At 50.7% G+C, this 13,432-nt stretch overlaps 4 protein-coding genes across 4 annotated transcripts; 2 read left to right on the forward strand and 2 right to left on the reverse strand.

Annotated features, from left to right (window-relative positions):
- Nucleotides 1–1,078: 1,078 nt before the first annotated feature.
- BC939DRAFT_135277 (uncharacterized protein) lies at nt 1,079–2,538 on the reverse strand. Its single transcript, XM_051550103.1, has 4 exons — nt 2,319–2,538; nt 2,101–2,212; nt 1,873–1,975; nt 1,079–1,708 (listed from the first exon to the last, which is right to left on the reverse strand). Exons 1-4 carry the CDS (start codon nt 2,454–2,456, stop codon nt 1,168–1,170), a joined length of 894 nt encoding a protein of 297 aa, XP_051412938.1. The 5' UTR covers nt 2,457–2,538; the 3' UTR covers nt 1,079–1,167.
- BC939DRAFT_135256 (uncharacterized protein) lies at nt 2,539–7,123 on the reverse strand. Its single transcript, XM_051550102.1, has 4 exons — nt 4,178–7,123; nt 4,017–4,080; nt 3,029–3,936; nt 2,539–2,916 (listed from the first exon to the last, which is right to left on the reverse strand). The coding sequence occupies exons 1-4, from the start codon at nt 7,002–7,004 to the stop codon at nt 2,621–2,623; spliced, it is 4,095 nt and encodes a 1,364-aa protein (XP_051412939.1). The 5' UTR covers nt 7,005–7,123; the 3' UTR covers nt 2,539–2,620.
- A 136-nt stretch (nt 7,124–7,259) lies between these two features.
- Nucleotides 7,260–9,373, forward strand: BC939DRAFT_449286 (PUA-like domain-containing protein). The gene has a single exon (XM_051555361.1). The coding sequence runs from the start codon at nt 7,445–7,447 to the stop codon at nt 9,281–9,283; it is 1,839 nt and encodes a 612-aa protein (XP_051412940.1). The 5' UTR covers nt 7,260–7,444; the 3' UTR covers nt 9,284–9,373.
- A 910-nt stretch (nt 9,374–10,283) lies between these two features.
- On the forward strand, nt 10,284–12,930 carry BC939DRAFT_449287 (uncharacterized protein). The gene is made up of 5 exons (XM_051555362.1): nt 10,284–11,372; nt 11,480–11,556; nt 11,901–12,077; nt 12,174–12,269; nt 12,392–12,930. Exons 1-5 carry the CDS (start codon nt 10,582–10,584, stop codon nt 12,724–12,726), a joined length of 1,476 nt encoding a protein of 491 aa, XP_051412941.1. The 5' UTR covers nt 10,284–10,581; the 3' UTR covers nt 12,727–12,930.
- Nucleotides 12,931–13,432: the final 502 nt, after the last annotated feature.

Consider the following 13,432-nt stretch of genomic DNA (forward strand, 5'->3'; position numbering starts at 1 on the left):
TTAGGGGTTTTTTTTGTATTGACGATACTGTAGGCTCTCAGTCAATGCGCGTAGAGATGCGTTTAGTGGTCTGTCCTCTTGATTCTTTTCTGACATGGCCCCCACATTGGGCCCGCGGGTCCATTGAGTCTGCGCTACCACTGAGTCTGCGCTACCATGGCTAGGAAACGCGCCTTTCTCTTTTTCTTTTCTAGATAATCTGTGTAAATTATCAGGGAAATGAAAAAAGGGTGCTTGCTACCTTGGAATTCGGCCTACGGACGTAGAGCTACTACATCATTTTACTCCATCACCATCCCCCCTTCCATGCATTCCTGCATCCTTGTAAGATAGATTTATATTTACAATAGACTATTATAGGTATTTTAATAATAAAATAATAAAATAATAATCAATATTCATATTCACGTTCATATTCACCACGTTCACATTCCGTAGTCTATATCCGTCGTATATCTGCACGGGTTACCGGACGAAATATTGATAAAGGGAACTAATCATTTTTTGTGAGCGCTCTAACGGCTGCCCCGTCGTCGTCGCCGTCGTCTTCTTTTATTTTTTTCCCTCGATCTCCCTCATTAGACTATCTGCATCTCAGGTCCTCCTTTTTATTGCGTGCTCCTCATTACTAGTCTAGTATCGATCTAGGACCTGTTGACGACAATGATTGTAATCAGTTTAGCTCATAAAAAAAAAAAAAAAAAGATAAACCGGCTGGAGGTTCTCATCCCTGTCTGTAGTGGCTTTTTTTTTTTTTTTTTTTTTTTTTTTAGTTGGTGCCTGCGCCAAACCAAATAGGACAATTGCAAACGCATGTGGCCGCGGCGTTCAGGAGTAGAGGCAAGTCTAAGTAGGACCAAAAAAACAACAACAAAAAACAGATAGAGAGAGAGAGATCTGTCATATCATTATGACAGCACAAAGGTACATCCCCTCCTCCTCTCTCCCTCGGCTGCAACTTTAGTCACAAAAAACGACAGAGAAGGTTTCTCAGGTAGCTCTTTTTTTTTTTTCTTTGTGCAACAGTTCCGTGTACCTTATGCATGTAAACAGGCCACGCGTTCCCAAGGACCTGCCCTGCCCGTCTCTCTATCCCTCCTTCCCTCCCCTGACACAACCTTGACGACAGAATGCTTATTCCACAGTCTTTTATTTTGCGAGCAACATCTACTGTCCTTCGGAGGCCTCAAATGCTGGCAGATCAAACATGAACGGGAATTGACCAAAATTCGCCTTGAACTCGAATCCAATCCAATCTTCAAAAGATGAGCCCGTCAGGGTCTGGTCCCTCGAGAACGGACCCAATCTGCCTCCATTGACATCCGACCCATTCGCCCCGGGTTGCTCCCTCAGAATTGACAGAGGCCCACCCACGCCGCCGCCTCCGTCGACAACGGACACACAGGGATAGCAATCCAGGACATCGACCTCATTGAATGCCTGGCCAAGACATTCCCCATTGAGCGTGAAGAAGATCTCCCTCGACGCAAAGTCGACTCCACATCCGACCACGGACCCGGCCCTGAAGGGAGCCCCACGAGCACGCGCCTTCATCTTGCCCGACTGAGAGCGCGCATTGAGACTGGATCGGCTCGAGGACATAGAGAGGAAATCTCCACATTCGCCAGAGTAGCCATACGAGTTGGGTTTCCAGCCCAGGACGTCGGTCATTTTTTGGTCCGAACCACAAATTCCAACCATGATGGTTCTGCGTTCCAAAAAATAAAATAAAAAAAATAGAAAATAATACAAAAGGATCGAAAAATGATAAACGTCAGATGTCATGCATGCGACTCACTAGCGCTACTGCGTCGTCAGTTCATTTAGTTGCATGCAGCCAGAAAAGAAAATAAATTAGATCAGGCCCGTTACCCTAGTGCTGTTGCAGGCATGTACAGGATCGTGATCTCAAAGTAGAACACATCTCTGTCGCGCGGAGACACCTTCGGTCCTCGGATACATCCCGCATCCTTGCCTACACGTCCGGTATTCATGACATAGTAGTGTCAGTCGTTATGAGAAATCGTAAGAGGTGGCCCAAATATAACTAATACGCGCATAGAAAACAAAAAAAAAAAAAAGAAGAGAATAGAAACCTACCGCTCGCAATGACAGAAAGACCGTCATTAAGAATATGGAAGACCTTGTCATTCCTTGCACCGTTGTTCCATGTAAGCATGGTTGGGGGCCGGGGTGGTTTCAAGGTGATCTTCTATCAATCGCAAACATACGCATACCAGCTATTCGCATGAGTATCAAATCCGATAGAGATTATTTTTTTCCTCCTCAAGCACTCGACCATGATGAAGTTCCTTTACCTTCCTATACTCGACAATGTTGAACAAGAACGTCTGGTCGCCAAAGTTGGCATTGATCACTGTCCCCGCATGGGAGAGACCAACGGCCGGGTACAGAAGAATCGTATCCTTGATGAACTTGAAAGCGACGCCCATCATGTCTCCGTTCAACGTGAAGAACACTGTGCCGCTTAAAAAGTTGACCCCGCACCCGACAACGTCTTCTTCATGGTACTTGTCCGCAAACTCAATCGTTTGCTTACCGTTGCCGAAATACAGGCATCCATCGTTGCTGTGATAGCCCCACGAGTTCAGGTCCCATCCTATCGTTTGTTGTTGTTGTTGTTGTTGTTGTTGTTGTTGTTGTTGTCAGAGTACCATATCTGTTCGTCAGCATATAAAGAAAGAGAAAAAAAAGAGAAAGAGAACACCATCTGCTGCAACAGGACTTTACCAACTTGACAATTCTTGCGCAGGGACTTGCTGGCAATACCGACACTGATGGCGCTGCCTTTGAACTGGTCAATCGTAATCTCAAAGTAGAATACACCCGATTTAGGGTTAATGGGATGATTGGCCGTAACTGACGCAGGGACCGTCATATCATTCTTGAAGTCGGCTATACAAACCAAAAAAAAAAAAAAGCCGGATACAGTGCACGTCAGTGGACGAGACCTTGCGATTATAGATAGCATCATTAGTGAGACTAAAACGGGTTCGCAGAAACTTACAGCTATATTTGATATAATTGCCCTCCACGTCCAATTCTGGGGGTGCCGCATCATGATCCCAGGCGTCCGGGGGCGAGGCATAAAGCGCAGTATTGTCGATAGAGTGATAGTTTTGGACTACGTTCGAGACTGCAGCTGAAGCAGCACCGGCAAGCGGAACAGAGTTGGGTGTCACGGCCCGACCCAGAATGTCTGAATAAGCCTGAGAGGGTGGCAGGTTCTCAGTTGCCGAATCCGGTCGGTACTGGCTCCGCGACAAAGAATCATCCTCCATAGATATAAATACAGGCGCATTATCAGGAAGATCGTGCAACGCGTGCGGTCCTGGCTTCGAAGGCATTGCAGGCGTTTCAGGCGACGGCTGCGGTACAGCAATAGTCATGGTCATGGGCCTGGATGCTGGGACAGGGGCGTCCCTGTCATCAGAGACTGCATGTTGGCTAGGCGGGTACTGAGGCATAAACTGGCCATGGACTGGAGTGGGAGTGAAGACTGGAATTGGGGTAGCCCACTCTTGCTGCTGCTGCTGCTGCTGTTCGTATTGATAGTGATGGTGTTGGTGCGGATAGGGCGCATAGGTATCGGGTTCTGTAGGTCTTGGTTCCACTTGAGCCGGTATGGCTGGAGAATCTTCCACATTATAGTCAGTCAAAGATACGTTATAAGCATGCATGAAGTCCGATCCTGACGACGCGACAGGCTCCACATAATCAGAGGGAAGAGTAGATGGTCCTTGGACGGGACGAGCCGGGGGAACGACCCGACCGACCGCTGCTGCGGACATCATAAGCTCGTCTGGGAGATCGGCAGGGAGTTCGTAGCCCACAAGCTTGCAGTTCACTAGATGAAGGCCTGCGATGAACTGTGTGCGCGTAAGCGCCGACTTTTCCTCCGGATTCAGCAGCTGCCTATTGTTTAGTTCCACGATATGATATTAGGGTAAGGCGTCTTTCGGTACTCGATCGACCATCTTTTCAAGTGCACTTACCAGACTCTATGCAGGTCTTGATCCGAAAGGCCGAGAGTCATAAAGACCTTTCCTGCGATGTCATCTAAAAAAGTAAGGCGCAAAAGTCGAGAAGTGAAATGTGAGAATAGCAACCGCTTTACTACAAGGCAGATCCGGTATACCCTGGCGATGACACCTACAGGACACACATTCCTCTCCAGGACGCTCCCAAAGCCCGAAAATCTTTTCGTATAATGCCTGCTCTGCCTCCGAAAACGTCCACTCAAACTGTATCGCCTCCAGCTGCTGAAGTTCACCGTTCGGCAGATTGTTTGGCTGATCCGGGATACTGCTTGCATGAGTTGGTAGATCCTGTTCCACAGCACTCGAATTTGTCTCGGGGACCATCTGTTCTAGCGCCTTTGGCGCATCCTTTCCAAGCTGACTCGTTGTGCTGCCATTGCCGTCAGATCCCTTGACGCGCTCCAGCGTCTTGTCCTTGTTTGACCCTGTGATCGAGCTGCCGCCAGAGTCGGGTCCGGATAGAGGCATAGTAGATTGGATCTCTCGAATGAAGGCGCTCATATCGTCCTCATCCTCGTCCTCATCCTCGTCCTCGTCGTCGTCGTCGTGATCGCCTTCGCCACCAAGGCCAGTTATTTCATCTTCACTCCTCAAAGCATCGCTTTCGAGCTCTGGCTCGTTCTGTAATGGGATCAAGACATTTCCCTTTGCAGATAACGGACTCCAAGGAAGGACCGCATCCAGATGAATTTCATCCGATATAGTCAATCTCGCGCCTGAGGATCCAGACTGAGGATGGTTGGTTTTGCTGGTCATTAGAGCTACTGGTTTGGGTGCTGGAATGGGTGGGGTTGAGCCTGCAGGGCCCCTTGTTCGGCTAGAGAACGAATTAAGGGTGGACAATGGCGAGTTGCGAGAAGAAGGGTCGCTAGTGGCTGCTGGGGTCAAAGGTATCAAAATACCGGTGTCATCTGTTGTCGCTATGTATGAATCCTCGTCCTTAATCACGGCGGTATCGATAATCATAGTTGCGGGAGATCGCGCGTGGCGTGTCGCAGTAGGATAAGTCTCATCGGCCGTTTCTCGATCGTTGTTTTCTTCTGACACCGACGACGCTGGAAAATCTGAAGGTATGGTCCAGTTGCTCATTGAAAACGACATTGCTGTGACATCGGCCAACGCTTTCATAGCAGGTGAGGCAGCGGAGGGCGACTCTGGAGATGGAGCCGTGCTCGCATTAGCGCTTGTTGAGGAGAACGCCGTTACTATAGCTGTTGTTGAGGCGGTGGATGTTGTTGCTGTGGAAGGTAGTGTCGCCTTATCTTTGGGTCCAAAGCCTTTTATAATACCGGCGTCTCTTTGCTGTGAGGACGATGCTATCGGCTCATCAAGCACCGTTAATGAGGATTGTTCTGACAGTGGATGCGGAAGACTGCCAACCTCGGTCAAGGCCGATTGTTCCTCCAAGCTATAGGGTAGATCATCTACTGTTGTCAATGCTGATTGCTCCTCCAGCGGGTGAGGCAGATTATCCAGTTCTGTCAAGGCAGATTGCTCCTCCAGCGCATACGGCTGATCATCGACTTCGGTGAGCGAGGATTGGGCTTCCAGCGGGAAGGGCAAGTTATCGATCTCTGTCAAGGACGATTGCTCCTCGATGGCGGAGGGATAGCTCTGATACTGCTGTTGATGCGGCTGCCCTCCAAACATCGCGCTCGATCCTATTCCTGCTCCTGACCCAGAATGTGACCATGTAACTGGTCCTTCACCTGAAAGCGGTCTGGCGGTGGTCGCGTCAAGCTCTGTCAAGGAGGACTGCTCATCAATGGAGGATGGATATGTTTGCGATGGATGCTCCTGAGACCGACCGTGAGATGAACTATATGGGCGCGAGATCTTAGCATTGACACCTGTCATCGCTGCAGGTGCAGGATCGAGCGTTGTTAGGGATGATTCTTGGCCGTAGGGAGGAATTGAGGTGTTGTCCGTCAGGGCGGACTGTAGCTCGACCGGAGTTGGATGGAGAGGCAATCCTGCAGTTTGCGACAGCGGCGCAGGCGCAGAACTCGGGCTCGGCCCATTCGTCGTCGAGTTCTGGTTCCAAGATGGCTGGGGTGAGGGCGCAATACCTTGGAAGGTATTGCTCTGGCGGCTGTGTTCATGCAAGGCCTGTAATTGACTTTGCCGGTGCAACTCGAGCTGTATCTCTGCATGCACATCTCGAATGGGCTGCTGTGAATGTGCTTGTGGTGGCTGTGCGTGAGCCTGTGCTGGCGCATGGCTTGAGATCGACGTCTGAGAGGGTTGTTGCTGTAGAGTCGAGTGGTAGGACGCGGCCGGGGTCGAAGATGAAGGCGAGGATAGGGGCAAGGGCGATGGAGGGGAATTTTTAGGCTGTATAGTCAAGGAGGGCATTTCGACTTTGATGTTCTGTTGTTGCTGTAACTGCTGTTGCTGTTGCTGCTTCCAGTACTGAATCTGGCTCTCTGTCATCTCAGCCTTGTACTGTGGTGGCGGAGCTGCAACTGCAGCAGAAGAGCCGGCAACAGGAGACGATGCAGGAGCAATTGATGCAGGGCCCGTCGATACAGAGGCAGTCGGGATCAATGGCGAATGAAGCGAATAGTAAGTAGAATTTGTTGGCGAGGGATGCTGCTGCTGCTGTTGATGATGATGATGCTGCTGATGGTGATAGAGAGTAGGATATGTGCCTGAGGCTGATTGCGAGGGCTCTGGCGAAGGTGAGGGAGAGGTAGGGGTGTGAGGATGGGCATGAGGTTGGAAGTATGGATGGTATGGGTGTTGCTGCTGGTGCTGATACTGGTACTGATGTTGGTACTGATGCTGGTGTGGATGCTGGTGCTGGTGCGGGGGATGAGTAGGTGACGGTAGGCCCTGTTGACCAGGCGTGCTGACAGGGACCTGCGGGTAACCAGTCCAGCCATACGGCGGTGGGGGACCTTGTTGCGACTGGGCATAGGGATGCCCGTGCTGCGGATACATTGCTGCGGTGTCAAAGGAGGATGGATGAGGATGGATGAGGATGGACGGGGATCAATGAGAATGGGTGAAGAAGAAGAAATGAGAAGTAAGGAGGATTACTACGAAGACGGAGGTGGAGGTGTTCTTTTTTCAAGAAAAACTCAGGCACAGCCCAGGGCCGATGGCCCTTGGCCAATTGAGTCGAGTCGCTTTTCTACCACTCAATGGGAGAATTAAGGTTTTCTTGATGCACACTTTCCCCATTCGAAATCTTACCTTTCCCCCATCACTTCGCATCATCTTGTTGAACCATCGTCTTCTTGTCTACTGCCTACTTCCTTGCTCCTTCCTTCATTCTCCCTCTCAACCGCTTCTCCACCACCTTTATTGTTTTCGTACGTCCCTATTACTTCTTAATTCCTCGCCAGCTTTCTTTTCCCCTCCTTCCACTATCGCGCTCCATGTCTATCAGGGTATCATCGTTCCCTACTCGCTCCTATCGCCCATTGCAGTGCCGGACCTGCAAGGAGCTGCTGCTGAACCCGGTCACCCTACCTTGCGGCTTTACCGTCTGCCAGACGTGTGTACCGCCCGCTCAGACCATCGCCTTCCAGCAACAAGTACGCTGTCCCTTCCGTACCTGTACCAGGTCCAACCTCCACCTGCCCGACCAGCTCACCATCGATGTCACACTCCAGAACCTGACAACGGCACTTCGGACAGCTGCACTACACTTGACCAGAGAGAAGCCTTCACTGTGCCATCCACCAGATACATTGCCCGCAGACACGCTACTGCATACTAGCGAGTTGACCAATCATGTCAGGAGTTCCGCGGTGGATAGCCCCAACACCTTTTGCGAATCTGACGCTGCCGAGACGTTGGTGTCGCACTCCACACCGCCGTCTGTCTTTTACCGGAGCATGCCCTTCATCATTGACGCCATTCGCCCGAAGATCCAGCAGGAGATCGAGTGCCAAGTCTGCTTCCTAGTCTTTGACCAGCCAATCACCACTTACTGTGGCCACACCCTTTGCAGATCCTGCCTTATCACATCCCTCGACCACAAGCCCTGTTGCCCGCTCTGCCGCCGTAAGCTGCCCCTGTACATGCACTATCACAATCAGGCACCTAACAAGGCTCTCGTTCGCTTTATCCAGTACTTGGCCAGTCGCCCAAACGCTAGTGAGGCCGATGACATTCCGCCTGAGGACCGCGAGATCCAGTCGACACTAGCAATGACTCCGTTATTTATCAATTCTCTCATTTTTCCACGGATGCCCTGTTACCTACTGGTCTTTGAGCCTCGGTACCGGAAGCTTCTAAGGAATGTCCTAAAGACGGAAAGCAAGCTGTTTGGGATGGTACTGCCACCACAGCCGCAAAAGGGTCGCACTTCGGAGACAGCGGCCTGGGAGCCAAGCATGGAGTACGGAACACTGCTCAAGGTTCTTTCCTGCGAGCTCTTGCCGGACGGACGGGCTTTGGTCGAGACTGTGGGTGTCTCGCGCATCCAAATTCTGACATATTCCATGATGGACGGCTACTATACCGCGACGGCAATCGAGTTAGTCCATGATATACCAGTAGAACAGGAAGTTGGTCTTGAGAGGGCTGCTCTGAAGGCCGCGATGGAGGCTGCTGTTGCACGCGAGAAAGCGCAGCGCGCCGATGAGGAGACATCCAGAAGAGTGACAGAAAAGGACGGGGAACAGGATGAGGCGGAAGCCTTGATCGGGACACCGTACAAGCAGAGAGAGGATGAGGACAGGTCTCATTCCACAGCGGTCTCTAGTGGTATGCGCTCGCTGCACCGCCGACGTTCACCTCAGCCTTCTTCAGCCGACTCTTTAACGCCTTTGGCCTCTGAAGACGATGCCATGGTCCGTAACGGTAGCCTGGGCTGGACACAATCAGATGGTGGATCAAGAGACCTTAGGCTATCTGCACAGGAGCTGCCAGAAAGGCTAAATCATCTAGGGCTTCAAGATCTGCATGAAGTTGATCTGGAAACACTATCGCGGAAGCAATTGATGCAGATCCTCTTAGGGTTTGTGGGGCAGATGCAGGAACGACTCGGCCCTCTGGCGACGCAGCGTCTGCAGCGCGAATTTGGAGAGATGATTGAGGACGACGGACAGGCGTTCTCGTTTTGGGTGGCATCGATCTTGCCTGTGCGTCACTATCAAAAGTATGAGCTGCTGCGAGTGTCGTCGGTTCGGCAGCGGCTACTGATGGTCCTGGAGTGGATCAAGGACATTGAAGCACGACGATCGCTGGCCGTGTGTACGATATCCTGAACATGGATAGAGACACGTTTAGACAACCATTATTTATATATATTTTAATATATCTCTTTTGCTGCTTTTGATAAACGATCTCCTTACCAGACCGCTTCAATGGAGACTTTCTGCATAGAGGAGCTCATCTGAGAGGATCAGCTCCGCGTGGATGTGGATTGGAAGATCTTAACCTTCTTTTGTTTATGAGCAAAATTAAAGAGAGGGGTTGTTGCGAGAAGCATCGACGGAAGATGCATTGCGACGTCAAGACACTGAAGTCCAGGGGGGTCCCCATGTCTAGGCAATCACATAGCCCAATGCGTTCAGCAGCGGCCGTTGAGAGTGACTCAGGGGAGAGTGTGCATGGGCTAGCGGATGTATGCGCTGTAAAACGGGCGCTGTCCAGGTGGATTCAGTGCTTCTTTTTGTTGCACGAATGGGTTGGATCGGTCTATTCGATTAGCTCTCTGTTTCCGCGCGGGCCTTCCTATCCACGTTGCGACCGGTCCTCTTCTGGGCGCAGAGAGAGAGAGGGGAGGAGAGCGAGGTCGATGTCTGCTTTTTGATTTCGATACCCGTGGCATGCATTGATGCATCGGGTTCGATCATGATTGTACGGTATACAAGCATTTGCGAGTCGTTATCTCCTTTCGCTTGAATGGCCATCCTCCGCCCTTGGTCGTGTCGACATCCTTCATGTGCCACGGACAATAACACAAACAAGAACCACACCTTTTGCGCTGTTGTCCTGTGCTTTGCACGTGTAAATGAAACGGATGAGACCTATGAGGGTATCAGCCTGCGTCCTTTCCCTTTTCCTTATCCCTGCGTCCATAGGATTCCCCCCACCACCACCACGTCACTTTTCCGCCTTGACACCTTTCCACTTGCGCTCGAAACGACCCCCCTCCTCCTCTTTTAACCTTTATTATTTCTCGCACCCTCCCTTCCTCCTCTTTGCCCCTCTCTTTTTCTCCTCCTCCTCACATCACCCATCATACCCATCACACCCATCACACCCATCCATCGCCCATCCATCGCCCATCCATCGCCCATCCCCCATCGCTCTCATCCCTTGGTCTGCCCTCCCGCACACCCACACACCCACACGCCCACACACCCACACACTCGCACAGTCGCACACTCGCTCGCTCACGCACCCCCATGCAGCCATAGTACAACACATACACATACACATACACTCTCACTTTCGCACTCCCTCTCACTGCTACATATCCTCCTCTCTCTTTCTTTTTTTTTCTCTCTCTCTCTCTCTTCCTCACTCTCCCCCCTACACTCTTTAATACGTAGCAAGAATGTCGTTCATTCCCAACCTCACATACTCCATCGCCTCGACCGTCTGGTCCGGGACCACTGCCGCACTGGGCAAGGGCTCCGCCAATTCCGCTTCCACAACCACAGCCGTCACTGGCCCTGGACTGCACCACCACCACCACTCCCACCACTCCCACCACCACCACTCACACTCCCGTAGCAACTCAACTACCAGTGCTGGTCTTGGTCCTAACAGTCCAACTGGCCCCAATGGGCCCTCAAACAGCAACAGACGGTTCTCTCACAGCCGCAGATACAGCAACACCTACAATTTCAGCCGCAGCCATCCCAATGGCCTCCACAGCTCCTCCTCCTCGACTTCCTCCCCCTCTTCGCCCATGACCCCACCGCACTCGCCCAGTCATTACAGCCATGCCGGATCATATAGCGGTGTCTCTGCAGACAAAAGAGCAGCCCGCAAACGCAATCCCTCCATATCATCCATGCCCAGAACACCATCATCCTCTCCACAGCCAGAGTCTACATCCTTTGACCCACATAGCTTTTCACGGAAGAGAAACTACATGAACAACACCGCCTCGTTCTCCTCCTCCTCCAGGTCCTCGCACAGTAGCCATCACAACAGACATAGCTATCACGCAGATAGTTCCACAGGAACAAAGAGGAGCAGCGCCAAGGACAAGGAAAGCTCTCCCAAGGCACCACCATCAGCCGAAGAGAGGTACCGGATTGTAGACGATATCCTCGAGACTGAGAACCTTTACAGTGTTCTCGCAGTGAATCGCACCGCAACAGCAGAAGAGATCCGAAGGTAAATTTGAGGACCATGCTGGTCATCATCTCATTTCCAGTGCTATCTGAGCACGGCGCACTCATCACCCGTGTTGTTGTTGTTGCTCACACATCATCCATCAATAGGGCTTATATTGCAAAGTCAAGGGTGTGTCACCCAGACAAGTTTCCAGAGTACCCCCGAGCGACTGAAGCATTTCAAAGTAAGCAAAAAGACGAAGCGTCGACTTGTGATTCAGTTCATATCTTGACCCTTGTGCTGTGTTTGGGGTGGTCGGTGGTTGTTTTAGCATGAGATTTTTATGTTTATTTGCCGCTTACACGTGGAGAGGAGCATGTCAATCTCGCGAACATGTATCCCATGGTCCACAGCAGCGGCCCCATCGAATTCGTCATGTCTACTTCTGCTTCCCCAGAAGACTCGTTTTAATTACTTGAATTGGGGTCAATGCGACACACGTCCTTCTTACTTGCAGGGCAAAGGAAAAAAAAATGCCATGATAGGTTACTCATCTCCCCCGAAATGCTTTCATTATACTTCATATAGAACTGTCATTGGCTTATGAGACCCTGTCCAAGCCGTCGTCGCGATTTGTATATGATTCGACTGGAGGAGCATCAGGAAGGACAATGCTGGGCAGTGACGAGACACTGCAAAGCGTGCTATCTCAGGTCTTTTTCGAGTTCATGGATGGTGACTTTGAAGTCATCCGGAACATGATCAGTACGTATTGCTCGAAGTAGTAGTGCGGCCCATGCCCTTGTTATCATAGATGATATGCTAAAATGGTTTTCGTCATCCCTACCTGTGTTTACATAGACACCATGAACAACACCGCGGGCGGAGTACGACTTGGGGACGATGTCATTGGAGTCATCGAAGAGATGTTTCTTCGTCTGCGCTTCGTCTTGCATGGTAAGGAGATTCGTTTCCCAAAGGGTCATCGCGGGATTTCTGATACACTCCAGCGATGCTCTGTCACATAGATGCATAGCTTTCGTTTTTTAAATGTTTCTTTGCCTTTGATGATAACTTAGGATGCAAAAAGTATATGACGCTGGTGCATGACCAGGTTCAGCAGCTCTCAGAGATTCATCACAGCATGCGCTCTCTGGCCTACTTGGATGTACTGGGTCGATTCCGGTTGACACTCAAGCTGTCGAAGGTCATGTTGACGATCCCAATGATTATCCAAGATGAGATGAGACGCGAAATAGCTGTTGCGGCAGCTTTGGAGGGCAGTTCGGAAAAGGAGGATACTGGCGCGAAAAAGAACGCTGGTATTGTTGGAACCGTCTTTTTGAACGATCGGGTCGAGACAGTGCTCAAGAAGGTCGTATCAGCCATTGAGACGGGCGAGCGATGGGTGTAGATGAGTATGATGGTTCTCTTATTAACATCGAAGATCTTTTTGAGGGCATGGGACTGGAAACATGCCGCTTTGTGTAGGTGTAGAGTGTTACAACAACAACAACCTCCCCCCACTAGGCATCGCAGGTGAGTTGGTGCCCTGGATGCGAGTCGATAGATACCCCGCCATTTCTTTGCAGCATTGTAATAAAAAGTTGTAATACAATCATATGCATGTACTTTGAATAAACGACGCGACATATTGGTGCCGAGTTATCATCATGCTCATTGCTAGCTCGTGCATAGGATCGCTAATGTAGTGGCAATTTTCATCTTCGTTTTTCAGCCAAGGATGTCGTTAACATAGACGGGTGAACAAAAGACAGCCAAGAGGACCCTTTGCAAAAGCAGACATGGGTAAAACGGAGCGAATATTTGACTATGGGCTATGGGCTATGAACTACGACCATCGAACAGGTCAGTGATTATCATGTGTACGACTCGACTCATCTTGCCTGCTTCGCGTACGTGAAGCAGAAGGAGGACATCCTTATACCCTGCCTTTTTCGCTGCTTCGTTACCTCGTTGCCTCGTTCTCTCGTTACTCGGTTGTTTTATATGTTTTCTACTTGTCCAGAGAGAGTCCAGGGCTAGTGCACATGTTATCAGCCTCAGCGCCTCGCTGCGAACCGTACCCTGGTGCCTTTGATGCTCAGATATCCAATGGC

The sequence above is a fragment of the Gamsiella multidivaricata genome, assembly GCF_025024155.1.
Source record: "Gamsiella multidivaricata strain RSA 2152 chromosome Unknown BC939scaffold_27, whole genome shotgun sequence".
In the NCBI taxonomy this organism is placed as follows: Eukaryota; Fungi; Mortierellomycota; class Mortierellomycetes; order Mortierellales; family Mortierellaceae; genus Gamsiella; species Gamsiella multidivaricata.

Bases quoted from the DNA above. Each gene is read 5' to 3' on its own strand.
- BC939DRAFT_135277 (XM_051550103.1), bottom strand. From the start codon at position 2,456: ATGATGGGCGTCGCTTTCAAGTTCATCAAGGATACGATTCTTCTGTAC. The intron at 1,976-2,100 runs GTAGGTTTCTAT...CCGGACGTGTAG, and splicing joins TCTTTCTGTCATTGCGAGCG to GCAAGGATGCGGGATGTATC. The intron at 1,709-1,872 runs GTAACGGGCCTG...TTTGGAACGCAG, and splicing joins ATGCCTGCAACAGCACTAGG to AACCATCATGGTTGGAATTT.
- BC939DRAFT_135256 (XM_051550102.1), bottom strand. From the start codon at position 7,004: ATGTATCCGCAGCACGGGCATCCCTATGCCCAGTCGCAACAAGGTCCC. The intron at 3,937-4,016 runs GTAAGTGCACTT...ACTAAACAATAG, and splicing joins CAAGACCTGCATAGAGTCTG to GCAGCTGCTGAATCCGGAGG. The intron at 2,917-3,028 runs GTAAGTTTCTGC...TGGTTTGTATAG, and splicing joins CAATTATATCAAATATAGCT to CCGACTTCAAGAATGATATG.
- BC939DRAFT_449286 (XM_051555361.1), top strand. From the start codon at position 7,445: ATGTCTATCAGGGTATCATCGTTCCCTACTCGCTCCTATCGCCCATTG.
- BC939DRAFT_449287 (XM_051555362.1), top strand. From the start codon at position 10,582: ATGTCGTTCATTCCCAACCTCACATACTCCATCGCCTCGACCGTCTGG. The intron at 12,078-12,173 runs GTACGTATTGCT...GTGTTTACATAG, and splicing joins AGTCATCCGGAACATGATCA to ACACCATGAACAACACCGCG. The intron at 12,270-12,391 runs GTAAGGAGATTC...ATGATAACTTAG, and splicing joins TCTGCGCTTCGTCTTGCATG to GATGCAAAAAGTATATGACG.